General features: G+C 37.9%; 2 protein-coding genes across 2 annotated transcripts in view; both read left to right on the forward strand.

The window, feature by feature from the left end:
* The first annotated feature begins 2,750 nt into the window (after positions 1-2,750).
* On the forward strand, positions 2,751-9,350 carry LOC135469821 (reelin-like). The gene is made up of 10 exons (XM_064748430.1): positions 2,751-2,776; positions 3,344-3,411; positions 4,004-4,244; positions 4,773-5,010; positions 6,513-6,583; positions 6,920-7,025; positions 7,448-7,544; positions 8,581-8,632; positions 8,900-9,000; positions 9,220-9,350. The coding sequence occupies exons 3-9, from the start codon at positions 4,034-4,036 to the stop codon at positions 8,965-8,967; spliced, it is 843 nt and encodes a 280-aa protein (XP_064604500.1). The 5' UTR covers positions 2,751-2,776; positions 3,344-3,411; positions 4,004-4,033; the 3' UTR covers positions 8,968-9,000; positions 9,220-9,350.
* The window catches only part of LOC135469820 (reelin-like), a 37,837-nt gene continuing 19,791 nt past the window's right edge, over positions 9,281-27,326 (forward strand). Inside the window, exons 1-25 of the mRNA XM_064748429.1 lie at positions 9,281-9,454; positions 9,723-9,880; positions 10,912-11,063; positions 11,451-11,560; positions 12,182-12,396; positions 12,819-12,947; positions 13,343-13,452; positions 13,867-13,933; positions 14,346-14,579; positions 15,062-15,223; positions 15,678-15,917; positions 16,426-16,725; positions 17,016-17,153; positions 17,435-17,621; positions 17,865-18,073; positions 18,820-18,979; positions 19,743-19,916; positions 20,294-20,514; positions 20,999-21,147; positions 21,377-21,584; positions 21,702-21,946; positions 22,922-23,110; positions 23,213-23,486; positions 24,709-24,849; positions 25,511-25,685. Coding sequence (XP_064604499.1) covers positions 9,389-9,454; positions 9,723-9,880; positions 10,912-11,063; positions 11,451-11,560; positions 12,182-12,396; positions 12,819-12,947; positions 13,343-13,452; positions 13,867-13,933; positions 14,346-14,579; positions 15,062-15,223; positions 15,678-15,917; positions 16,426-16,725; positions 17,016-17,153; positions 17,435-17,621; positions 17,865-18,073; positions 18,820-18,979; positions 19,743-19,916; positions 20,294-20,514; positions 20,999-21,147; positions 21,377-21,584; positions 21,702-21,946; positions 22,922-23,110; positions 23,213-23,486; positions 24,709-24,849; positions 25,511-25,685 — 4,413 coding nt within the window. The 5' untranslated portion in view covers positions 9,281-9,388. The remainder of the gene's footprint in view (positions 9,455-9,722; positions 9,881-10,911; positions 11,064-11,450; positions 11,561-12,181; positions 12,397-12,818; positions 12,948-13,342; positions 13,453-13,866; positions 13,934-14,345; positions 14,580-15,061; positions 15,224-15,677; positions 15,918-16,425; positions 16,726-17,015; positions 17,154-17,434; positions 17,622-17,864; positions 18,074-18,819; positions 18,980-19,742; positions 19,917-20,293; positions 20,515-20,998; positions 21,148-21,376; positions 21,585-21,701; positions 21,947-22,921; positions 23,111-23,212; positions 23,487-24,708; positions 24,850-25,510; positions 25,686-27,326) is intronic.

Raw genomic sequence — 27,326 nt, forward strand, 5'->3', positions numbered from 1 at the left:
CTCTGTATAGAGGTGCTGTTTCTGACTTCATGTCCACAGCTGTCAGATAGTGTAGGACATTCTGTATTGAGCTGCTGTTTCTGACTTCATGTCCACAGCTGTCAGATAGTGTAAGACATTCTGTATTGAGCTGCTGTTTCTGACTTCATGTCCACAGCTGTCAGATGGTGTAGGACATTCTGTATTGAGCTGCTGTTTCTGACTTCATGTCCACAGCTGTCAGATAGTGTAAGACATTCTGTATTGAGCTGCTGTTTCTGACTTCATGTCCAGAGCTGTCAGATAGTGTAGGACATTCTGTATTGAGCTGCTGTTTCTGACTTCATGTCCACAGCTGTAAGATAGTGTAGGACATTCTGTATTGAGGTGCTGTTTCTGACTTCACGTCCCGAGTTGTCAGATAGTGTAGGACACTCTATATTGAGGTGCTATTTCTGACTTTATGTCAAGAGATGTCAGATAGTGTATGACACTCTGTATTGAGGTGCTATATCTGACTTCATGTCCAGAGCTGTCATGTAGTGTAGGTCATTCAGTGTTGAAGTGCTATTTCTGACTTCATGTCCAGAGCTGTCAGATAGTGTAGGACACTATATTGAGGTGCTATATCTGACTTCATGTCCAGAGCTGTCAGATAGTGTAGGACACTCTATATTGAGGTGCTATATCTGACTTCATGTCCAGATCTGTCAGATAGTGTAGGACACTCTATATTGAGGTGCTATTTCTGACTTCATGTCCAGAGCTGTCATGTAGTGTAGGTCATTCAGTGTTGAAGTGCTGTTTCTGACTTCATGTCCAGAGCTGTCAGATAGTGTAGGACACTCTATATTGAGGTGCTATTTCTGACTTCATGTCCAGAGCTGCCAGATAGTGTAGGACACTCTGTATTGAGGTGCTATATCTGACTTCATGTCCAGAGCTGTCATGTAGTGTAGGTCATTCAGTGTTGAAGTGCTATATCTGACTTCATATCCAGAGCTGTCAGATAGTGTAGGACATTCTGTATTGAGCTGCTATTTCTGACTTCATGTCCAGAGCTGTCAGATAGTGTAAGCTGGAGTTCAGAGTTTCTGCTATAGTTTTTGTTTACTGGTATTTTATAATTTTTTTATTTGTTTATTTGATGTCAAGAATTTTTTAGCATTGCCTTGTTCACCTGAAGAGTTTGGTCTTATACATATTACGAGGGATTTGGTGACAGTTGTGTGTGTGTTTTTTTTACTATATACCGTTAACTTGTTGGCATTTTCACTTATAAAGAATTTTTATTGTACTAAAATTCTGTGGATGATTTCAGTTTTTAAACATGCAATGTCCGAGTAGTTTCCAGTTGGTTAGGGTGGTATGGATGAAATATTGCCGATGTGGTGATAAACCATAATCATTCATTCATTTAATTTTTTTAAGGAATTTTTAGATATCCCCGCTGTCAGTGTTGGTGTGGACATGGTGACAATAAGTCATTGATGTGTGTGCAACTGATTGCGCAATCCAACATCCACTGGAGACCATTTCTCTCTCACCACCGTGGCATGCTTAACTGTATCTCACATATTGAAAACTTTGTCACTAACTTGTCAAAGGCCGGTGACTTTCCCCTGGCACTTGGGTTCTCCCACCCATAAAACTCATCGCTATCATACAAGTGAAAAATTCGTCAGTTTCTGACTAAACAACAATCACATATATAAATAACTGATTTCATTTTAATCAAAATGCCAAAGTGGGTGTTGTCTCCCTTATGCTGCATGTTATTATTCTGGAAACAATTGTAGAAAATATACAAATGATGCATGCATCTTTATACATGTACCAGGGAAGTATATTACATTTATGTACGACACTGGCTGACAGGGCAGCTACACACACTTAAACAAAGACTGTGTAGGCTATGGTGACCCTATTGTGTGCACAAGTTGATACTGTCGGTTTTAGTTAAGATTGATGTTTAACCCCATGTTTTTCATTACACTTTTTTAGTGCAGTAACTATCATTGGCATGAAGGGATCTATGATCAGATTGGAATGGTTTTTACTTCAGGGGATTATCATGTTAATGTTTGACCAGCACATAGCTGTAAAATGGCCAACAATGAAACCAACATGGGATATTGTGTTGCCCATAGTTTTCTTGGAAACTAAACAAAAGAGAGTAGAGTGTTGTACTCACATCAGTATTTGTGTTGCCCCGGGCATTTCTATGTCCTCCGCCCATACACCTGACTGGTAAACATATAAGGGAAGATTGAGCAAAGCTATCAAATCAATCAAATATGAAAATCAAAGTAAGTAATCGATATGTTTGTGAAATATTCCCATCTTTTCTGTCTTAGAAAGTTTGAGGCCATGTGATAATACTTATTGTATTCCATAACCAAGTAAGATATTGCTCTTTTATTCTGCTCAGCCTTGTAAATGACATACCCCTATGGGCCTATTTATTTAGCTCAGGTATACATTATCTTACAAAATTTTAGTTCAAAAGGTTTTAAATTATGTGTTAATTTTAAATGAGCACAAACACTAGCTTCTGTGGAATGTACTTCTTGTCAGTTAATGCACAGTGTAACTTATTTGTAATGTTGCAGACTATCTACAATATACATACAGAATGACCTATAAATGTAAGGTGATACTATGTTAACCAAAGGGTGAAAACTTGAGTGGCTTCACAGGAAGTGAAGGAGCTATTTCCTATTAGGTTTTTACCAGGGCTTTCTATGCCACATTCTCCTTTCCACATGACCATCCACAGCTAAATGTTGTACATCAGGTAATTATGTACAGGCGAAGTGTTGGGATTTTCATAATTAGAACTTTTTTGTTGTGCTAGGTAGGCCTACTAAACGGTCTTTTTTATGTGTACCAACCAAATCATGAACACAGGGCAACAAAAACCTTGTAAAAAGTTAAGATTAGAATATGTAAATTTGTGATTTGTTAAATTAAATGCCTCACTGGTACATATTCAGTAAATGTTTTGTCAGGTCAGACTTCAGAGGTGCTTCTGGCATTGCAAATCCATGATATTTTGGAAACTTTACGTAAACAAATCAGACATGTTGAATGGTGAGAAGATTATGGAGACTGCACTAAACAACTAGACTGATGCGAGCCTAGCACATTCTAGTTCTGTAACCTGAGATGCCCTCTCATCTTTCATTCCATATTGGCATGTTCCGCTCACAGTAATGCTTTAACACATACATCCTGCTTCCAGGTATTGTTTATGTAGTAGTTCCTGTTGTTGCTGTAAGGTCAGAAACAGCTGTGCTGGCCTGTGACTGTCCAGTTTTGGTCTGTTTTGTGACTAATCACATCATATATACATTGCGTCTAGGTTTCTAGTTCGGCCAAAGAACTCTCAGACTGGCTTCTGTCTGAAGAAAGTTTGATTTCTCTGCACAGGTCAGTCTCTATTGTATGAGCTTTGCTTGGTATTAATTTTTTTCAAATTTTTGCCAAATATTGTTCAATATTATTTATGACCTTTTGTAGATGGCAAGTAACTGTATTTGGCAAGATTTCTACATGTAGATAGAATTATCACTCTTAAGTGTTGACAGGTGGCGTGGTAAATAGTGAAGGGAATTATTGGCTGCTGGATCAACAGCCTTCTTTCACACACACACATGGATGTGGTGTTTTAAAGGCTTAATGAGATTAAATTATAATCAGTCAAAGATGTATGTCAGATGAAATTGTTTTTTTAAATTATATAGTGAGGTGATCGGATCTTGCATCTGTGTTCTAAACCAATACAAATAACAAAATAACCCTAGTGTGCTGACAGTGTTGGGGACATCCATGTTTACTATTCAGACTTCTCATTCCTGTAATTACATATACTCTGGATAATGGGGGGAGGTAAATGTATGTTTATAACCTTTTTCTGGCAGCATTTAATATGGTGGTGGAAGTGAATAAAGTGACATACAACAAATATACATATATTTTGTTTTGTGAAAATTTATATTTTGATATGTCAACTGTCTTTCAGATTTGGGTAGCCTGTAACTTGACCTTGAAGATGGCATCTCAAGGTTACCTGTGGCTCCTGTTTGTGTTCACCTTGCCTGGTGATGTGTTCGTCGTGCAAGCCCCTTTCCTATCTCCTTTCTTCTTTTTGTGTAATTACCATGGAAACGTCCAGGAATTGGGTGTTGATCAGGGGGAAGTTGCTCTCAGTGTGTCTGTATCGGGAAACCCGGAGTACTACGTTCCTGGGAAATTCTATGAAAGTAAGACTCATTGGCATATTTTAATAATGCTGGCATAGAATTTTCCTGAAAAGTTTTTTATAATATAATTGGTTAAAATGCCTTTAAATTGTTTCTATGTGTGTCATGTGCAAATTCAGATTTTGTGATACAAAGAGAAAAAGAAAACTCTGGTTTAAAATACTTTTAAAATATTTGTATTCATTCACACTTAAAACTGCTGAGACAGGAACCTCAAGAACAATCCACCATGGGGCTTCATCTGGTTGTTGTGTGCAACACAGAATTCTTACATGAACTATTCCAAATTTTGTAATTTTCTTTCTGAAGGTTAGGCCTGTGCATCATGTTTATTGCCCAAGGTCAGTCTGATTGCATTTCAGTCTAAATTGAGACCTTCAAATAAACAGTCAAATAAATAATCAGTGACATTTTGATATGTGAATGAAATAAATACTTGAATGACCATGACATGCAGAAGTATTTTACTTAAGCTGAAGAATTAAAATTATTTATTTTCTTCAAATTGATATAATTTCTTTGTTGTAGTAACGGTGTCCTCTAGCATGAACTTTAATGGCTTTCTGCTGACTGGTCTGTATACACTGTCAGACTTTGCTGCTGTTAATCTGCCTGGGTTTACGAACCCTGCTGTACAGGCAGGCCATGCTGTGGGACAAAATCTCATGTGCTCCATTGTCCACTCCCACATGAGCCGTAAGCCTCAGCACCAACTGTCAATCATGTGGCTGTCTCCGCCCTCCGGTACAGGCTGCATAAGCTTCCTGTAAGTCTCATAACATCTTCAATACAAGATTTTCAACACTTATCTTCAAAAAGTTTTCAAGTTATGTCTTTTCAGCAATTTAACCTGTACTATCTGAAAAGTTGTATGCAATGCAGGAGTTTTCTTGTCACAACAGTTCTTGATTATGGATCAGGACTGATTTGTGGCTTCTTCGAGAAGCAGAGAAGCTACATGCTTATCCATATACTTTTTCAGAGTATCAATTTTGTAACGTTTTGGTCCTCAGCCATTGGATATTACAAGCTCATAAAATCACAATTCTCTTGATACAACAATATTTTAAGTTGATGACTATCTAAGCTTTAATCTTGTAAAGTTTTATATTTGTAACAGTGACAACTTGCTCTGATATCAGGGACATTGAAAAGGAATTTGTGTGTTCTATCTGAACACTGGACCATAAAAATGAAGCAAGCCTGTGGCAGGGATATTTTAAATCAAGCAATATTGAATGATCAGACATTAAAGTAAACATAAATTCTGCCACTATATATACATATAAATGATATATTACACAGTTATCACAAAAAAAATATGTAAAAAATTCTGTATAGTCTTGAAAGTCAAGAAGATGATGTTCAGCATTGGGAATATGGCACTGAGGGACAATTCACTCCGAGTAGCCATGTTGTAGAAGCCCTGATGAACTGGGACAGTCACAAGTGCTGAAAGCGTCACGTGATAATTGGCTGTCACATCAAAAAACCTGTTAGCTCTTGATTGTCAGTGTGGTTTCTTAAATATTGATGCATAAATATTGGATTGCTTAAGCGTTGAACTGAAGCATTTTGGGCCACACATTTATGAGCAGGGAACTGAGAATGGCTGCCAATGTCACATACATGTTGGGCAGGATACTGCAGTAACTTGTCAGGGTGAGCTGGCAAGAAAACTGCCTCGGGAGACTCATTTGCTCGAACAAAAGATTTTGACATTGCATTATTTTATCTAAGCAAAGCCAGATTTATTACGAAAATATCTTCCCAAAATCTGAATGAAAGAGTCTGTTATTAATCAGACGGTCCGGCTATGTTCAGTAAATTCCCTGATGTCTGTCCAGCCAGCTAGACCAAATGCTTACACGATTCAGAACGAGGACGAGGTGGACTGACCTCACCCTGACCAAGCACCAAAGTAAAACAAGCATCGACCCTTTGAACACAAAACAGAGCTGATACTCTTTGGTTGGGTATTAGGTGTTTTTGTTTGTATTTTCTCATTGCTATATTGTTTAATACCGATGGTACTGGAGAGCTCCTAGGTTTTGTGACGTCACTCTAGATAGCTATAACATGGCAAGCTGGCGTCACCAAATGAGTGGCTAGGTATTGACAATTGTTTGCTATTTACCTTGTTGATAAGTGGTGTAGAATTTTAAAATATTTTTAGAACATTTCTGGAATACTACTCTGTTAATTAATTCAGCCTTAGTGGCTGACTTTATGTTCACTTTAACATCCCTAATTTGATTCGCATTACAGAGCAACTGCAACTTTAGGTGACCAGGTGTTGTTCAAAGACACAACAGTTTTACACATGTGTGAAGAAGGAGGTAAGCATATATGTAGAGTGTAAAGGTATGTACAACAGAGACAGCCGTAATTTTATGGCTTAAGACATTCTAGAATGTCTCCCTTGCTATAAGAGTAAACATTTGTACCAAAGTTGTAGGAAGCTTGTTTTATGTTTATTTGTCAGACACTTATTCCTATTTTATTGTGTATATACGTCCAGTATAACATTTCCATAGTTACAAATACATAGGCCTGCCTAAATTGTCAAAATTGTAGAAAATTGTAGTTTACAATATGTTGTCAGTGTACATTTGGACACCTGATAAATGTTCACTCACATGTGTGTACCTGAATATTTTTCATTCATGTTGTAGCTCCAACCATGACCCCTCTGAGACCCTTGCTAACATCCATCAATTCTGATGGTGTCATACTTAGAGATGATTTTGAGTCGGGTAAACAATTCAATAAATCCATTTGGTAAGTTATTTGTTGTCTTCAGTTATTACTGGTGAGCTCTATAAGTCTTCTATCAGTAATCTGGCTTATGCATTTCCACACCCTTCTTTTATAAAATGGAGTAATAGTGCACCATTCAGATGAGTAAAAAGTGTTCAAGAGAAAATGAGATTGTTCAGATACATAATTCATGCAGAATTTTGGTAAAAAAACAATTATGAAATGTTATTTCGTTTGTGTACCATTGCATCATGAGAAAGTCATTAAAGAAGTGGAACATTTATTACAAAGTTAATGGTTGATACATTTACAAGCTTGTGCTATACACAGTCACGCAACAGACTTTTTTTTCATATTTCCAATTTCGTTCTGCAGGATTTGATACTTTAGTGTTTTTCAACATTTTTATAATGTTATGATGTAACCGTGAGATTCTGTTTCAGGGCGCTGCATGACGGCACAGGGGTGAGTTCACAGTGTGGCACAGTCCTTCATGGGGATGGGGCGGTGTTCTGTGATGAGCCAGGCATCAGGACGCTGGTAAGCTGATGGGTGTGGTGAAGATAAGGGTGTACCTGTGCAAGCAGGGGTAGGATACCTGATTGGTCTAAGGCAACTTGTCAAGAGGCAGTATTTCACACTGCTATGCTGCTCAGGATTACTATCTATGCTGTAAGTCTTTTGTTATACTTAATGCTGCACTTGAGAATTTGAAGTGGTGAATATGCACGATTATGGCTTGAGGCCAGGATGGGTGTAGGAAACTGGTCCGAGACCTCTCACAGTTACCTGACCGACCTCCCAACCTCCCAACTTAAACTGGGCATCAGGAAGAGCTGCAGCAGACGTGTGACTGCTGTGCTCAAGGGTAAGGGATGTCATTCATCCCTTGGGTCATTTCCACATAGTCAGTTTTGATTGTGTAAGGTGCAGAATTTAGTTTAAACTTACTTTTAAATATCTGGAGTTAATCACGTTTTTATCACATAACAGTTGTGTATGCCAATTCAGGCATAAACTGGGATGCCAATTAGGTTGTATTTAGGTTGTAAACTACACAAAATATTGAAGATTTAATGTATTGGATTTGCAGTAGCTCTCTGTGACCTGAAGTAGGACAAATGTAGTGGGTGTGCTGTAGCTCTGTAATGTAATCCACCTGAAGTAGGACAAATGTAGTGGGTGTGCTGTAGCTCTGTAATGTAGTCCACCTGAAGTAGGACAAATGTAGTGGGTGTGCTGTAGCTCTGTGATGTAGTCCACCTGAAGTAGGACAAATGTAGTGGGTGTGCTGTAGCTCTGTGATGTAGTCCACATGAAGTAGGACAGTGGGTGTGCTGTAGCTCAGTGTGACATACACCACCCAAAGTAGGACTTATGTTGTGGGTGTGCTGTAGTTCATCATGACATAGACCACCTGACATAGGGCGAATGTAGTGGGTGAACAGTTCGTCGGTGTGACATAGTCCACCTGAAGTAGGACAAGTGTAGTGGGTGTGCTGTAGCTCATTGTGACATAGTGTGATTTTTGTGCAGACATCAGTATGGAATAAGACAATTGGTTGTTTGTTTGCAGACATCAGTGCCATTAAACCTGACCACTACCTCTGTGCTCCAGTTTGCTATCAGTAAGTAGGCATGAGAGTTTCTGGTTAAACCAGCATATACCAAAAGTTTTGGGCAGGTGTTTTATGGGTGGATTATTCAGCTACATAACTAAAGCTCTAGTTGAAGAAGTTATGTATATGTCTATTATTTAACTTCTTTTATAGAAAATTTACAAGTGAACTATAGCTACCTGTAGTAAGGATACATGTAGGGTTTCTGTAGCAAACCATTAAAAATACAAATTTTCATGTATAATTGATATACATTGACTTGTTGATTGCCTTCAGCTGCTGGAATGTGCCGAAGAAACCCGGGCTTGGACAAAACTCATCTCTGTCCAGTTTGGCTTAAATGACTGCACTGACTGGAGAAATATTGAAAGTCTCAGGTAATTATTGTTTTAAGATATTTGCAATGTGGTTAATGATTTGTGGGAATATACATGTAACTAGTACTTTTGAACATTGATTGGTTTATGCTGAATTCACTTGTCAGATATATGTTAACTGTGATAAAAGATAGAATGGATTTCTTGTCAAATCATTTAAAATTTTGATTAAATGTGAAAACCATGTCTTTTCTGTTCTTCACATGTTACCTTGACCAGTCCTCCGTACCACAACCTTGCTGAGATTCACCTGGTCCATATACCTGAGGAAGCTCGTTTGCCAGGAACCTGTTTGAGATGGTTCCAGCCGCGGTCTGGAGGTGCGTACAAAGGATGCTGGGTACTGGACAATGTCCTGGTTGTTAACACTGCCAATCCTCCGCCCCAAATGGATGAACAGTTTGATCCAGTCCAACCAGCTAACTGGCTCTTCTTCCCAGGAGCAAATATAAAGGTAGGAGTAACTGTCCAATGGTTTAATGTTTCTTTCTCAGAGGCACACTTAATGTGGGAAATGTTTTACAGACTGATTGGAAAACGTTTTCTTATTAATAATTGAAGAAGTTGTAATGAATTGTATGCATTTAGTTGTTTAATGTATATAGTTTACAAATTTGTAAAATCTAAATTTTCATTAGTTATAAACTTACAATGTAGCAATGTAGTTTGACAACTGTATACTGTGGTAAACTAAATATTTCCATTATGTTCTTGCTTTCAAGCAAAAATGCCAGTCCGAAAAAAATGCATTGGTGTTCAATAAACCTGATCAGACATACAACTTTGTCAGCACGCGTGACCTTGACCTTCGAGCTGATGACGCTGATGCTCTGACAGAGGCTATCTTTAAGGAAGGCTTTGAGGCAAAGTTTCAGGAAGGGTAGGGCGCTCATTAAAATTTTTGTTCAACTTTTATACTCTATTAGATGAATAATATTAACTTACGATAAATTAAGAAAAATACATATACAATCACAGTCATTACATATATAATTACAGTCATTACATATACAACCTACGCGGTCAGTCAACACATATACAACCTATACGGTCAGTCATAACATATACAACCTATATGGTCAGTCATTACATATACAACCTATACAGTCAGTCATTACATATACAATTACAGTCATTTCATATACAATCAATACAGTCACAGTCATTACATGTACAATCACAGTCATTATATATACAATCTATACAATCACCGACATTACATATACCATTCATACTATGACTATTATTACACATACGATCACAGTCATCACATATATAATCACAGTCATTACACATACAATCACAGTCATTACATACACAATCACAGTCATTATATATACAATCTATACAATGACCATCATTACATATTCCATTTATACAATCAGTTATTACACATACAATCACAGTCATTACATATATAATCACAGTCATTACATGTACAATCACAGTCATTACATATACAATCAGTCATTGCATGTACAATCACAGTCATTACATATAAAATCAGTCATTACATATACCATTTATACAATCACAGTTATTACATATATAACCAGTCATTACATATACAGTCACAGTCATTATATATACTATCTATATAATCACAGTCATTACATATACAACCTATACAATCACAATTATTATACATTTAATCACTGTCATTACGTATACAATCACAGTCATATATACAATCTATACAGTCCCACTACGTATACAACCTATACAATCACAGTCATTATATATATACAATCACAGTCATTACATATACAGTCACAGTCATATATACAATCTATACAATGACAGTCATTACATATACAGCCTATACAATGACAGTCATTACATATACAGTCACAGACACTCCTCTGATTCTGAAGAAAAGACAGATATTTTCACTGCAGTGTTGTTGGCCAGGTGGTTTCGCAGTGGAGGTCGTATGGACACAACGTGTGGTGTAATACGCAGAGATAACTCCCTGGTGTTTGACAGCACTGGAAACAGGCAGACATGCACACCACTCATGGATATGAAACAGGCGGGAAACCTACGCTTCTACTTCTCCATGGGTGAGTTGAAAGACGTTTCAACATCGTTTCATGCACCCTCATTTTTCCAGGCAGAAGGAGGAAAATAAGTCTGTATGTGATTAGTCAAAATCATTAATTTAATTCTCATTTGTGTGCAAAAGTTTCTTTCTAAAATGGCATACTTTAAAATGCACACATTTGCTTTAGCTTAAAATGTGGACTTAGAGTTTAACGATATTGTTGAATTGTATTTCATGCTATGTTGGTGACAGTTAATTGTGTACTATAATACCTGTGATATAGTATGGATAGTATCTATACCATATCCCAGATAACACAAAAGGGATAGAAAGGGAGCTGATAAGTACAGTTGTATAGGAAGTGTATCAGCTATTGATGCATATTAAACATATGGGTGCATTTTAGGTGAAGGATGCAATTGGTCAGAGTCAAAGAAGGCCACAGTGTTGGTGTATTTAGAGGATGAGAAGAATGGAACATACATTCTTCAAAAACTGGACCCAAAAGCATTTCAGGTATCATGAATAATACTACTTGTGCATTAAAGTTGCTGAACAGTTGTTTTAATGCCCATTACATTTGCATGTATCATTTAGATTTCAATAAGAATGGCTGATTTCCAGGGTAATTTTATGTTTTTAAGAAACTTTTCATTTATTTTAAGTTTTCAAGATATAAACAGAGTGTATTTGTACATGCCCCTGTAATTCTGATATTATTTTATTTACAAATACATGTTTTTCTCAATATGGACAGAAAGTTGTAATTATGTAAACTGTCATTGTCATTCCGCAAGCCAGTATCACAGCTGCCATCATAGATCATTTGAAAGGGACATTTACTATGATGTTTCAATAAGTAAAGAAATGTGGCAGTTGCTGGTTTTAGACGTGGCATTGTGGTTTAGTCTTACAATTATGTAATGAGTGATGCATGGTTTTACATCTGAACACACTGTAGTTGACGACATTTCATGTTGTTTCTAATAAGGCAGCGATGGGAAGGGCTAATCCTGTACTTTCTTTTCTAGAAATATAGTTCACATAAAATTCTAAACATGCTGTTGTGTGTATGTGTAAGTGTAAGTCACAAATGGTGTTAACCAATGACTATTATCATTATTCTCTTTGATCCAGAAACCGAAATTAGTCTCCATCCCTCTCAATGGACCAGAGAAGCCTACCATTGCTAGAGTCTGTTGGATTCAGAAAGCTCACAGTGGGGCCAACAAGGATGGCTGGGCAATAGATGAGATGATGATCTTACCTCATTTACCGAAGAGCTCCTCTGCAGATAAGGTTGTTCAGTTCAGTCTAAATCTGGACTGCGGTACCAACATCACAGAGAATGTGTATGTGTGACATTACACATTGAGACAGTTCTAATAGTACTTTGCTTTGTTATACTAATACATGTACCATATATGCATGCAAAGACAATATTTTCATGCAATAAGGAATACATGAGGAAATGGACAAAAGCAGGGGAATGTTTAATTTATTCATTTGATTGGTGTTTTATGCCGTACACAAGAATATTTCCTTGATACGACGAAATCCAGCATTATGGTGGGAGGAACATTGAACAAAGTGTACTTTACAAAGGATGATGAAGATTATTATTTCCATTAATAAACAGATGTGTATGCAGACTAAGATGTGAATTAAGATATGATTCGATAATATTTGAAAGTTTCTTGGCTTTTTCATAGGGAGGAATGTGTTGGTCGAAAAGCTAACTTTCCTGCAGTTAAAAGTAGGTTTTGTTTTGCAGTGTTGATCTTGAGTTTTCTCCGGACCATGGCTTTCACTGGCACCAACTCTTTACGCCATGTTACCCTGGCATCTGCCAAAGGAACCCCCAACCTTTGACTTCTCGCTTTGAATCATCCAAGCAGCAAAGGTAGCTAACTTCGTTTTCTTTGTATCCTTTGTAAATTTATGTGCAGCATGATAGCAAGTAATAATGGAATTTGAGATGATTTTTAGAAGCAATCATGTTGAAAACTTGAACTGAATTAAGAAATAATTGTTAGTTTATGTTTAGCATTTCAAAATGTCCAATCATACTGAAACATAGGAACATCTTCACATACTACTATAGGAAAGCATTTCTTTTAAATTAGTTGTAATTTTGGTATTCATTGATTGATTAAATGTAACTGTCTTTGTGCAGTTGTTTGTATTCATGTATTATTCATTATCCATTGCCAGTTCAGGGCATGTAAATGGAAGGTAAATTTAGGTTGTATGTGAAGATAACTCAGTGGAGATGGATGATATTGATTGTGTTTACAGGTGGCAGAGGCTGACTTTACCTTTGCCATATGCTGCTCTGACATCTCATGTTCGGTTTCGTTGGAAACAAGCCACACCCTCCCTAGCTTCAAACTGGGCCCTTGACAATGGTAAGTATACAGATTTATTGAATAACGATGCTGTCTGCAAAAGCAATTTCTTGTGAATTTTTTTAAATCACCTCTCCTGTTGAGCACATTCATGTAAAACTTGTTCTTAATAACTGAGCTTTACTTTAAGGATTGTGCTTTTCCAGTGTGTATGGTTAGAGTTAATGGAAAAAGAATTTAGTTGTCCTACATGACTGAGCTGATGGAAAAGGAAATTACTTTTCCTTGAATGAGATACATTTAAAGGAACAGAAATTGACTTCACCTTTTTGACAGAGCTAACATAAAACAAACTTAGGGAAAAGGCAAAATTAATGTATGTTTGAAACTGTAATTTAAGAATTAAAAGTTAGTTGACAGTTGATTGGGAAGTTTGTCACGATTAATCTTATTAATTGCCTCTGTTTATTTCAGTGTTTATTGGGAATTGCCCGGACAAGTGCATGGGACATGGAACATGTAGGAAGGATAATATCTGCCAGTAAGTGGCATACATTAGTGAGTTTGTAGCTTTCCAATACATACCCTAATGTTTATTGGTTCATGTAAGCACTGGGGAAGCTGTTCATTGCTGGTGGAAACATCATCGGATTGAGCCTGTAAGATGAAAGCATGGAAAGCGAGAGATCACATACTGTTGTCATGACCAAAGAAGGACAAAAGTAGTTCCATGTTGTGCCACGGAGAAATGCTGAAATCAAAACTTGAGTGTAGTGGCGAGTTTAAAACTAACTAAAATCTTGTTTATGAACATTATAAAGCACATTTAATATGTAGAAGTTTAAATTTTGGAAGTAAAAGCCTTTGTAAAATCTCCCTGAACCTTTATAGTTTTAAGGGAAATGGTTTGCCAATATTGTGTATTCTGAGTCATTAATATATTTGTTCTCTAGATGTGACTTTGGGTACAGAGGACCTACATGCAAATATTCTGTAAGAAAAAATTCAAAATCCTTGGTTGAGAGTTTTACTGAGCCTTCCACAGTTCCCAGCTCTCCGCACTACCATATTGAAGGGGCTGCACTTCGGTTTATATGCGATGTTGTGGCCACAGGGAAAGCAATAGTGTTTTATAAGGATGGGGTGAGACAACTTGTTACGGAGGAGCTCAACACCACGGATACAAGGTATGATATTTTCTCTATTTTCAAAAATGAGGATGGAATGTGGACAGTGAGTTTCCTGTATCTTTACCATGTCATATTTCTCTATGGTTCAGTCATTGTGATAAATAACTGATGAACTTCTAATGGACTTATGACGAAAATATGTGAGTGTTGTGTGAGATTTGAATTGCTTTTATTGTGCCCTGTAAGAAACATTGAGGAGTTTTATTTGTAATTTTCGTTAACATACATGTTTGAAAACTCAGACATTGAAAAAGATTGTGCTTGCCTCTAAATCTTATCAACAAATGTAATACTTTCAACGATAATGTCAGTAAGTATGCCTTACATGAACAGGTTACATGAAATGTTCAACTAAAAGCACATAAATGATATTCTAAAATCAGGAAACTCCATGTGTACCCTTTCTTCCCTCACCACATTTTGCTTATTTTTAGTTCTCACACTTACCAAGACAGTGAATTACTCATGTTATGCTGCAGATATCTTCAGTTCTCCATTCGCATTGGAAGCAATTCTGCCACGTCATTTTGTCGACCTCCAGATGGCCCTTCAGAGGGCATCCTAGTGGAGTACTCCTGTAATGGGGGCATCTCCTGGGAACTCATGAAACACCTGAAATTTGATGAATATCGTAAACCTATGTAAGTAAAAATGTGAAGAATATGTTTATAGATGCATAGAGTTAGATTATGACCAGGTGTCTGAGTCACAACTAACCAGTGTTACACCTGTAGTTGGGCTATCCATGTATGTGTCAGTGTTCCATGAAAATGGATTAAGTATTACTAGAAGCCTTTGGAATTGATACCATGATGTACAAGACCCTCATGGTTTGATTATTGGTTTTGTCAAACAAGTCCGTGGGGCCTCTGTGGACAATGGGGTTAGCATTCGAGCGCAGCACAATGATCTCGGAGCCTCTCACCCGTACAGTCATTGTTAGTTCAAGTCAAGCTCATGCTGACTTCCTCTCCAGCCGTATGTGGAAAGGTCTGTCAGCAGCCTGCAGATGGTTGTGGGTTAATCAAGCATCTGGTGTGCTAAATACCTTCGCTATATACCAAGATTTGATAACCTGATTATGTCACCTTTCAGGATGGATTCAGTAATGTTGCCAGAAGATGCTCAACAGGATGGGTGTAAGTTTCGTTGGCGACAACCAATGCATTCGGGTTTAAATCAAGATGTGTGGGCACTAGACGACATCAGCCTGACAAAACATCTCATGAATACGTTAAACATTGAGGTGTCTGACATGGCAGAAGACCTGCCTCAACTCACAGTGAATGAGGGAAAACTCCAAAACAACTTCTGTGGAGTTCCCAAAAGTTTAGGGTAGGGTAAAAGTTTTGTTTGAAACTGTCTGCAGTTTGTAGCATTTGTCAGTCTCTGGTTAAGGATGTTTCTTTATGTGCAAGCTGGAGTATATGTATATTTATGGGACTGTTTGTTTGCAGATGTTTTCCTGTGTTGTTCTTGAGTTCAGCATAAAACAGGTGTCTCTCTCAAGTCAATAAATTAAATAACAGATTAAAACATGTGTTCCTCTCAGGTCAGTAAAGTAAAGAACAGATTAAAACATGTGTTTCTCTCAGGTCATTAAATTAAAGAACAGCTTACAACATGTGTCTCTTCCAAGTCAGTAAATTAAAAAATAGCTTAGAACATGTGTCTCTCTTAAGTAAGTAAATTATATAACAGCTTAAAACACGTGTCTCTCTCAAGTCATTAAATTAAATAACAGCTTGTCCAGGAAGTTCTGAAAAGTTCATTAATGTTATCTGTTTCTCAGTTTCCTTAGGACTTACTCAGGTGTTATTTCAGTATTTTAAAATTTATTTAGATTTGTGGACGAGCAGAGCACAGGTAACAGCCGATTTGTGTCTACAGAGCCAATGAGAGTCGGCCCATCTTACCTGCTGCAGTTTGAGCTCGTTATGGGATGTGACCACCCTTACAGCCAAGACAAGGACAACCATCTGTATCTAGAGTTCTCCACAGATCATGGGTTATCATGGAAACCTGTTGTGGAGCCATGCCTTCCACCTAAGAAGTGTGATGAGTATAAGCCAGGGACAGTGTATGATGCCAGTCAGTTCCGACAATGGAGTCATGTGACTGTGATGCTGCCTTCAGAAACCTGGTTAGCTTTGTTTGTCCCAATTAAACGTTTTAAGAATTTTAGACGGCCTTAATATTTGTGTGACTTCTATATACACTGCTAGAAGCCCTAAGTTTTCTAATTCTTTAAATATTCAAGGTTAAAAATGTAATAATAATTACCGACATGTACAGTGTTCCTACATGTAGATCCCTACTATATGCATTGCCAAGCTTGCATGTGTAAGATATCAAACTCCCTTTACTAGTCAGCATTAAATTGAGATACCTGATATCATTATTTTGCGTTGTGTGCTCTGTTTACCTGTACAGGTCACCTGCAACTCGTTTCCGGCTTCGTCAGCCGGAGTGGGGCCCTCATGACACCTGGGGTATGACAAGGCTCTATGTGGGACAGCAGTGCCCTAAAATGTGCAGCGGCCATGGAAAGTGTGTTGAGGGAGCGTGCAGGTATGTACCGACAAAGGGTCCCGGTCCAGTTTCACAAACTTTCATAAACCAATTTCTCATAACTTTTCTTGTAAATCATGCCACTTTTTTGCTGGTGCTACTCTACCTAGACTATGTCTGTGAAAAAACATTACTAGAAATACGATTTATAAAGATTTCTGAAAGAGGGTTCTTTTCTTGATTGTTTTGCTATTGAAAAAACATTACAATACTATGTTACAATACTGCCAAGGTGATGTTAGGCATTCTAATGTAGGTGATAAAAAAACTGTGATTGCCAGGTGTGACAAAGGTTATGTGGGAAAGAGCTGTGCACCCTCTGAGCCCCTGGACACATCCATGCAGGCAGATTTTGGCATTGATTATTACCCTGAGACAAACTTTCGTCAGATCACAGGGGGTGATGTGGCCTCCCCTCACCAAGGCTGTGGAATGGTTCTGTCTGGGGAAAACCTTTACTTCTCGAAGGTAACGTTCAAAATTACTCCTAACTCTAAATTCAAAGAAGAAAGTATGATTTTTGTGTACGTCTTGTGTATGTTTACCATTTCTTAAACTATCTGTCCTTTCAATGTTTTTCTAATTTTTCGAATTGTGGTCATTTTCATTTGCTGAATTGTGAATGTACCACGAAACATTTTCAAAACTTCAATTCATTAGTTATACATAGGTGTACTCATGTAGCACAGGGCATTATATATCATTTTTCAGACAGGTGTTCGACAGGTGTCCACCAAAGACATGAATACGACAAACGCTGATTACATTCAGTTTTATATTCGCCTTGGGGGTACCTCCGGACCTGGCTGCAATGGGGTCCAGATGCGGAATGAGAGCGTGTTACTGCAGTACTCCAGTGATGGTGGCATCACTTGGCATCTGTTAGAGGACATGTTTGGACCAGACTTCTCCAAGCCAAAGTAAGAATTCTGACACTATTTATTATTTAATTAACTGATTGATGTTCAGTGCCATGCCCAAGAATTTTTTTCACCTATACTGTGATGGTCAGATTCATGGGTGGAGATAGCCAGAGTGCCTGCCTTCAACCATTCACCTTTGGTAAGTTAGTGTAGATTTTTCCAACATGTAAGCTACAGATATGCACAAGACCAGCCATCCTCAAGTGCAAGAATCATTGACCGCTTATTGTCAGTAAAGGCCTACATACAGAAAGACAAATGGAAAATTCCGTGTCCAAGGCAGAGACAGAACCCAAACCGTGTGTATTCTTGCGACCCTCTTTTCACCCCTGATATTATTCTCAAGCTGGTGGGAGATACCTGGCTATGTGGTTTACTGTGAATCTGCTTGTTTCCCCCATAAACCTCACTGTCATGATAGAAGGGATATATTCTTCAGTACGATGAAATAAATAAATAAATATATTAATAAATTAATAAATTCATTTATCACCAGAAATATTTACAGTATTTTTATTTTCAAACAAATGTAAAAAAATTATCATTCTTCTGCAGTTATATAAAATTGTGCTCTGCCCGGTTTCCACCCACTATAATGCTGGCCGCCATTGTATAAGAGAAATATTCTTGAGTGTGGCATAAAACACCAATCAAATAAATAAATAAATTAAATTAAATAAATTAGATGTCCATTACAAATGTAATGACATTACATGGGAAATGAATGCTGCCGTTCTCGGCAGGTTTGTGCACGTCAAACTTCCAGGAAAGGCTAAGACGGAGCAGACGCAGTTCCGCTGGTGGCAGCCTGCTCATTCTGGGCCAGGACATGACCAGTGGGCACTGGATGACATCCATGTCGGGAAGTATAGGCGCCTGGACCACCTGGAGGACAGCTTTGATGTAAGCCTTTAGCTGATCAGGTGTGACAGCAAACTCTCTCAGTCTCACTGGAGGATAACATTTTTGTTCTAAATAACGATGGTTTGTTGACCAGGGTGGTGATGATAAGCTTCACTGTTTGAGGCGTAAAACACAGAGGTTCAGCCTTGATCAGGTTTCTGAGGTCTGTCCTGGTCTTACAGCTTGTCTAACAAATAACGTCAGGGTTCCAACTGCCATTCGCCCTTGTCGCCAATTTTTTTTCACGGTCTGGGTTAAAGAATAGTTGTATGATGTTCAGAAGGGTTTGTGAAAGCAAATGTGTTTAAATGTGACAGTGTAAAATACAGTACTGCTCGTACCTAGCTGGTAAAGTCAGTGGTTTGCTCCAGGGATTCTCTTCCAACCATAAACCTGACCCCTTTTGTGTTAGGGGATAAGTTGTGTTGGGGATAAGTTATGTAGGGGATATGTTATGTGGGGGATATGTTATGTAGAGGATATGTTATCTTGGGAATATTTTATGTAGATGATATGTTATCTTGGGGATATGTTATCTTGGGGATATTTTATCTTGGGAATATGTTATCTTGGGAATATGTTATTTTGGGAAAATGTTATGTTGGGGAATTGGTTTTGTCCATACCATAGCATGTTTTCAAGTGTTCAGTGGTGACCTTATAATAAAGGTCTCATTTCACAGTCCAACACAAGATTTTTAAAATGTCAGGTTTAAGCTAGAATCAGGCTGTGATATATATTCATCTTCCTTCTGTTCTTGCAGCAAATGTCTTTGGATGTACGGCACTCTGACCTGTGGTTGACTATCACTGATGGTGTTCTGGCGAAATTCTGCCGTCAAAAGGACCTGGCCTTAGTTCTGGCCAATCAAAACAGTGACAAATCTGTGGTGACCAAGGACCTTTTGCTCAAGCCTGGCTATGTTATACAGTTCATGGTAAAATACTTTATACAATCACGCTAAACATGAGTGTTGCATACAGAAACTATAAGAACGTCTAAGATGTACTTAGCCTTATTTATGCCCACATACGGATCCCTATCCTAGTGGCTTCCAGTGTTTGTGCATGTATATTTGTGGTTAAGCTTACTGTAAGGACAATGTAAGTAATGAACCTCAGACATAAAATATACTTAGTCACCTGTTTCACTGTACATTTTTAGTGTAATTGTTCCCCGATTCACATACCGAAGACAGTAACACTGATAGTTGCTGTTAGTTGTAAATACTTCTTCATTTCACATATTTATAGGCCTGAGGCACATTAATGATTAGTAAACATTGAAAATAAATGATATTGTGTTCTTTTCAAGATCAATGTGGGCTGTGAGAAGAGATTTCGCTGGGATCATCCAGTCCTTCTCCAATACTCATCTGACTTTGGGCGTACCTGGAAACTCGTCCAGGAGCCGTGTTACCAAGGAGACACCTGCGAGTCTAAACCTAAGCCGTCTGAAGGGAGCATATATTATAGCGGTACTCATGGGGACTGGACCCTTGTGGTGATCCCAGTCTCGGAGGAAGTTGCCATGAGGTACTCTTCCATAACTATGCTCTCTGCTGGGCTGTGTTGTTGTCTGGGGTATGGTCCGTTCTTTGTTCTGACTGCCAGTGTTAGCCACAGGACAGGGTGAAACAGAAAAGTCCAATCAAATGGTGTGATCAAAGACAAAGCAATACATGTCACAGACATCACTAATTCTGATATCAACTGACTCATTCTGATACAGTCTTATTTAACACCAACTGATCAAGTCCTTTCACATCTCTGTGATGATATTTGTCAGATTTTTTCATCTGTAAGATTCAGAGCAATGTTGAACAATCTTGTTTGTAAATGTTTTTCACAAATTTTTAAATGGGTAGTATTTCTCTTCTCTGTTTGCTCTCTTTAGATAAACAGGTATTTTTCATTATTAGCATCAGGTGTCATGCAGCTATTTTCAGAACTGTTCTTTCATGCATAAAATAAATAAATTAGTAAATGATAAAGTAACCACATACCTATTTTGTGACAGACCAGTGGTGCTGCGCTGGTTTCAGCCAGGGGGAATGATGTCCAGTTTTGCCCTGGATGACGTGTACATAGGCCCTCCGTGCCCCAAATACTGCAGTCGCCATGGAGTCTGCCAACAAGGAAATTGCTTGTGCGATGATGGCTACCTAGGTGAATACAATATGCATTTCTTTGTGATTTGTATCTATGAATTTGGAAGATTACAGAATGTGGACTAAGCCAGGATTGTCAAGCATGGCCATTATGAGGTGATTTTTCACTTATCTATAAATCTTTTCTGTAAAAGTAATTGTACATGTATTGTGAGCTGTAGTCGTTCTTCACTTAAAGAAAAGAATTGTTTTTTGACACCCAGAATGATTTCTTTCTCTGTCCACAGAACCAGATTGTAGTCCACCTCAGCAGAATCCCAAGGGTATGGTTGACAGATTTGACAACACCAACATGCCTGGTGATAACTGGGCAAATGTGCTAGGAGGACATCTTGGGAAAGATTGCGGCTTCATTGACTATGGCAACAGTCTTTACTTCTCTGGGAAGGGAACCCGAGAAGCCATGACAGTTCCTCTTGATACATCGTCTTTGCGGTGAGTCAAACATCCATGTTTTGTCAAAACAGCTGACAATTTTTATTCATCTGAAGTTACAAAGCCACAGAGCTATTCTGTGAACATTTTCTGCACATTGTTGTTTGTATTTTGCAGGATGTTGCAGTTTGTCATTACAATAGGAAGTATTGAAGACAGGCCAGATTGTCTGCGACCAAGTAGCCGTAGGGAAGGGGTTGTTTTGGATTACTCATTAGATAACGGTGTCACCTGGCACGTGTTGAAGGTCGTCGAACCTTTGTACTACAACAAGACTGTTCAGGTTGTCTCCATTGATCTTCCTGCAGCAGCCAAGACAGATAAGACGATCTTCAGGTGGTGGCAGCCATTGGGGTTTGGAGGTAAACCAAGTTAACATTCATGCTTACTCATGAATATATAATGTACATAATGAATATGCTTACATGAACACATTATCTACATAATGAACATGCTTACATCAACACATTACTTACATAATGAACATGCTTACATGAACACATTATCTACATAATGAACAGTCTTACATGAACACATTATTTCCATAATGAACATGTTTACATGGACATTATTTGCATAATGAACATGCTTACATGAACACATTATCTACATAATGAACATTCTTACATGAACACATCTACATAATGAACATGCTTACATGGACACATTATCTACATAATGAACATGCTTACATGGACACATTATCTACATAATGAACATCCTTACATGGACACATCTACATAATGAACATTCTTACATGAACACATTATCTACATAATGAACATGCTTACATGGACACATTATCTACATAATGAACATTCTTACATGGACACATTTTCTGCATAATGAACATGCTTGCATGGACACATAACATATGTATGGTAGGTGATGGTTGGTAGTGTAACATTAGTATACATGTACTTTTTAGTGACAATGTATCGAATGACATGATATATTTATTTATTTGGTGTAATATATTTATTTAACATACTCATGAATTGACATCCAGTTCTTGGTATATGTAATGTTTTGTTGAATGTGATTGTGTTTATGCTTTCCTTTCTGTGTGTCACAATTTAGTGATCACTTATTGTGTATACAAACAGTTACCAAATTCAAGGACTTGCACTTGAGGACTTTATTTGTACAGAGATTTGCATGGAAATGAAGTGGAAAATAACTTGAGGAATGGGATTATTAGAAAGTTCTTAGAACTGCATGTGCATCATGGAAATGGAGAATATATTCAGTTACATATGGAGTTTGTGACAAAAATATTTACATACTTACAGTTGTAAATAATCTTGATCTGAAACAGTGTGTGTATTACTCCACAGAAGTACCTCGAGCGCAGTGGGCCCTGGATAGTGTGATGATTGGCGTGAATGACTCCAGCGCCAATGGTTTCCAAGATGACTTCAGTGACATGATGCCAAACCCATCTCATTGGTTCATGTTTGCAGACGGTATCCCAAAGATAGGTTGCAACTCAAAGGGGAATGCATTTGAGTTCAGTCGCAGTGATGGTGAGCTGTACAGCAATTCAAATTTGTTTTACAAAGTGTTACTTTTCAATCATAGAAAATTGTTTTTGTCCTTAATTTTTTCCACATTTCCTTTACTTGCAGCTGGGACACGTTTTGCGGAGACATGGGATTATCACGTGACACCATCCACATTTCTCCAGTTTGACATAGCTATGGGCTGCGGTGGTGCATACAGTCAGGTATACACTGTGATGCTCCAGTACTCTGTAAACATGGGAAAGACCTGGCACCCGCTCATTGAGGAATGCATGCCGCCTCATTTTGAGTGTCCAGGGTACCACCTAAGCAGTGAATATATGTCTGACCAGTACATGAACTGGACCCGTGTGACGATCTATCTGCCTCCAGGAGCAATGTAAGTGTGTCTTTAAAGTCATCAGGTAAACACATTGTAATACAGTGTATATTGTTACTCTTAATCAGCTTGATGACAAATGTGTGCTTATTTGTGTGAACATTTTGTGTAGTTATTATTAAGGACCTGGAAATGTGCACCTCGTGGTGTTCATATTGCTGATTATTTGTCTGAATATTTTGTGTAGTTATTGTTAAGGACCTGGAAATATGCACCTCATGGTGTTCATATTGCTGATTATTTGTGTGAACATTTTGTATAGTTATTGTTAAGGACCTGGAAATATGCACCTCATGGTGTTCATATTGCTGATTATTTGTCTGAATATTTTGTGTAGTTATTGTTAAGGACCTGGAAATATGCACCTCATGGTGTTCATATTGCTGATTATTTGTCTGAACATTTTGTGTAGTTATTGTTAAGGACCTGGAAATATGCACCTCATGGTGTTCATATTGCTGATTATTTGTCTGAACATTTTATATAGTTATTGTTAAGGACCTGGAAATATGCACCTCATGGTGTTCATATTGCTGATTATTTGTCTGAACATTTTGTATAGTTATTGTTAAGGACCTGGAAATATGCACCTCATGGTGTTCATATTGCTGATTATTTGTCTGAACATTTTGTGTAGTTATTGTTAAGGACCTGGAAATGTGCACCTCATGGTGTTCATATTGCTGATTATTTGTCTGAACATTTTGTGTAGTTATTGTTAAGGACCTGGAAATATGCACCTCATGGTGTTCATATTGCTGATTATTTGTCTGAACATTTTGTGTAGTTATTGTTAAGGACCTGGAAATGTGCACCTCATGGTGTTCATATTGCTGATTATTTGTCTGAACATTTTGTGTAGTTATTGTTAAGGACCTGGAAATGTGCACCTCATGGTGTTCATATTGCTGATTATTTGTCTGAACATTTTGTATAGTTATTGTTAAGGACCTGGAAATGTGCACCTCATGGTGTTCATATTGCTGATTACTGTTCATCTTAGACGTATAATCAGATAGGTTTATTCAGCAAGTTGAGAACACATTCACAAAAGGATTTGTCAGTAATAATGCTGCCTGTCTTGGAGATTCAGAGTGAACTGGTTTTTCAAGATGAAAAATTTGCTTTAGAACATACCCTGTTTTATGGTAGTATGTGTAACAATTTGATTTCATTTTGAGTAAAATGAAGCAGGTGCAATGATGTTTGTTTTCTCTGTCAGTTCTCCTGCCACAAGGTTCCGCTGGCTGCAACCACCGGGTTCTCCACGAGGAAACGTGTGGGCCCTGGATAATGTCTACCTGGGTGGGGGCTGCCCTTGGCTGTGCTCGGGCCATGGCTACTGTAATGCCGGGAAATGTGTGTACGTATGGTAGAAACTTATGGACATGACTTGGGAATGTTATGCTAATTCATTTGTGACCGTGCAATGAAATAGTTTTAGAAATATTCCATCCAGGAAAAAGGTTTTGTTAGGTTAAGAAAAATAAACAAAGAAAAACCAGATGCTTTTAAAATATAGATTTCAACTTAGGTTTCATTTGAACAAAATCTTTCAGACTCGGAGGGACCTTTTTTGGCTTATTCGGCTAAGCTCCACTGCAGCCGATCATCCTTTGGCCATTGGGGTTGAGTATTTAAATCCTGTTCCACCATATCAGTAGTAGCCTTATGTCTGGACGTTTGTTGGGTACCCAGTGAAGGGCAATGATTTTTTGTGAACCCAAATTTCTTCACCCATAACCTGGCTGCCAAAATAAATGAGTGCATCACTAATTTGTAGACATGGATGAGAATGTGTACACAGTGTACATTAACTAATCTGCCAACCTCGAAATATGTGAAAGTGAAATGTGCTGACTGAGTATGTCTTATGTGAAGAACAATAGGTTAATCTCTTATGATAATATATTTCAACTGTGCAGGACACTAAACAATTGAGATACTTTCCAATATATGTGTGGGAATCATACTTTGATTTAGTTTTGAGTTAGTGACAGTGAGTTTTATTTCCTGTGTTGTAGATGTGACAAAGGGTTTGGTGGTCCCCACTGTGTACCAAGTGTTCAGCTGCCAATGATGATGAGGGATGACTTTAACAAGCCTGTGGACAGAAGCTGGTGGCCAGAAGTGTACGGGGGTGAGGTGTCAAGGGTGTGTGGTACTGTGGTCAGTGACACAGCTCTTGCCTTCTACAAGGTAAGATACATGTAGTCTATAGAAACAAAGGTCTGAAGTCAATTAAACTTACAGTTTACTGGAGTTCTTAGTATTATGTAGAAATTTGTCATGGGTAGAAATACTGTTTTAATTGTGTATTAAGTGGTCACGATACTTTTTGTATTTATAGGAATGTTTAATATTGTAGAACTTTTAAAAAAATTTTGACACTTGCTGACACCAGCGAGAACCTTGGTCTTCTTGCCCCAATATGTAGTTGAACTATATATTTCTTGTGATATTGAATTTAGTGAACTTTGTTAGGGATCCACACTAGTATGATAGCGGGACACCTCTGGAAATTGTTTGGATTGCTATTATTATTCTTGGTCAAGTAGTAAAATTGTAATATCTCCAAAACTGGTAAAGGTAGAAAAATCAAAGTTTGAGGTCTGAATAAGGAATGTGTGACGCAACTTTTGACGTTTTGTGCTGTTTTACCAGTCACATGATTTAGCGGCCAGGGGCCCCCGTGGCTCAGTTGGTTAGCGTGCTAGCACAGTGTAATGACACAGGAGTCTCTCACCAATGCGGTCGCTGTGAGTGTAAGTCCAGCTCATGCTGGCTTCCTCTCTGGCCGTACGTGGGAAGGTTTGCCAGCAACCTGCGGATGGTCGTGGGTTTCCCATGGACTCTGCCCGTTTTCCACCCACCATAATGCTGGCTGCCGTCTTATAAGTGAAATATTCTTCAGTACGTCGTAAAACAACAATCAAGTAAATAAATAAATAAATTTAGTGGACATGTTGAATTTTATTGATCAGCTAAAAAAATGTTTGTCTCCAAAACCGCTAAACCTATTGAGATAAACTTTTCGTTTACAGTTTTTAGGTAGATCGATCCATTCATATGGTAAAAACTAGTTTGGTATGCAAATAAGGGCAAAACTGACCAATAAACTTGGCTCAAAAGTGGGTCAGTTTTTAAAACTGCTTAAAATCATTCAACAAACTCACTCTCTGGTGCCATTTAATGTCACGATTGTTTTTGTACTTTTTGTTGTTTTCATGTTATGATCAAAATACCAACAAAACTTTAACAAAATCATCCTGTGTAAATAACACAGGAGCTTCGTGCTAGACTGCATGAAACCATTGACTGCAGTTTATGGTGTCAGTGGACATCAGCTTTGCAAGAATGTATTCTTTCTGACTTTTGTCCTGGGCTACCAGCAGATAGCCTCCTAGTCTCTACACTAGTCTTCAGTAGGCGAATTGTAAATAATGCTTGGCAGCATAGGGTTCAAATCCAGTACATGTCCCTTCTCCACTTAATTTTTTTTCTTCTTTTTCTGTGCTTTTTTTCTACTATTCAGCATACAATTTATTTAGAGTGTACAGAGCCGATCCCTGGAATCGTTGTTCTCAAGCTCCAGTGGACATTGTATGTAGCTGCGTGAGGTTCAGATGCAGTTATTAGCTCCTGCCAATCTTTCTTCTGTTTTTTTTTTTTTTTTTTTTTTCGGAAAACTAATGTACACTAGATCTGCGGTTTAAACCCAGAATATTCCTTACATTTTTTTACATACAATATTTATCTAATTATTATTATTCTTAGTCAACTGGTAAATATCTCGAAAGCTGGTTAAGGTAGAGTCCTATGAGGAACATATGAAGCAAC

This window comes from Liolophura sinensis, chromosome 7, assembly GCF_032854445.1.
Source record: "Liolophura sinensis isolate JHLJ2023 chromosome 7, CUHK_Ljap_v2, whole genome shotgun sequence".
NCBI classification, from domain to species: domain Eukaryota; kingdom Metazoa; phylum Mollusca; class Polyplacophora; order Chitonida; family Chitonidae; genus Liolophura; species Liolophura sinensis.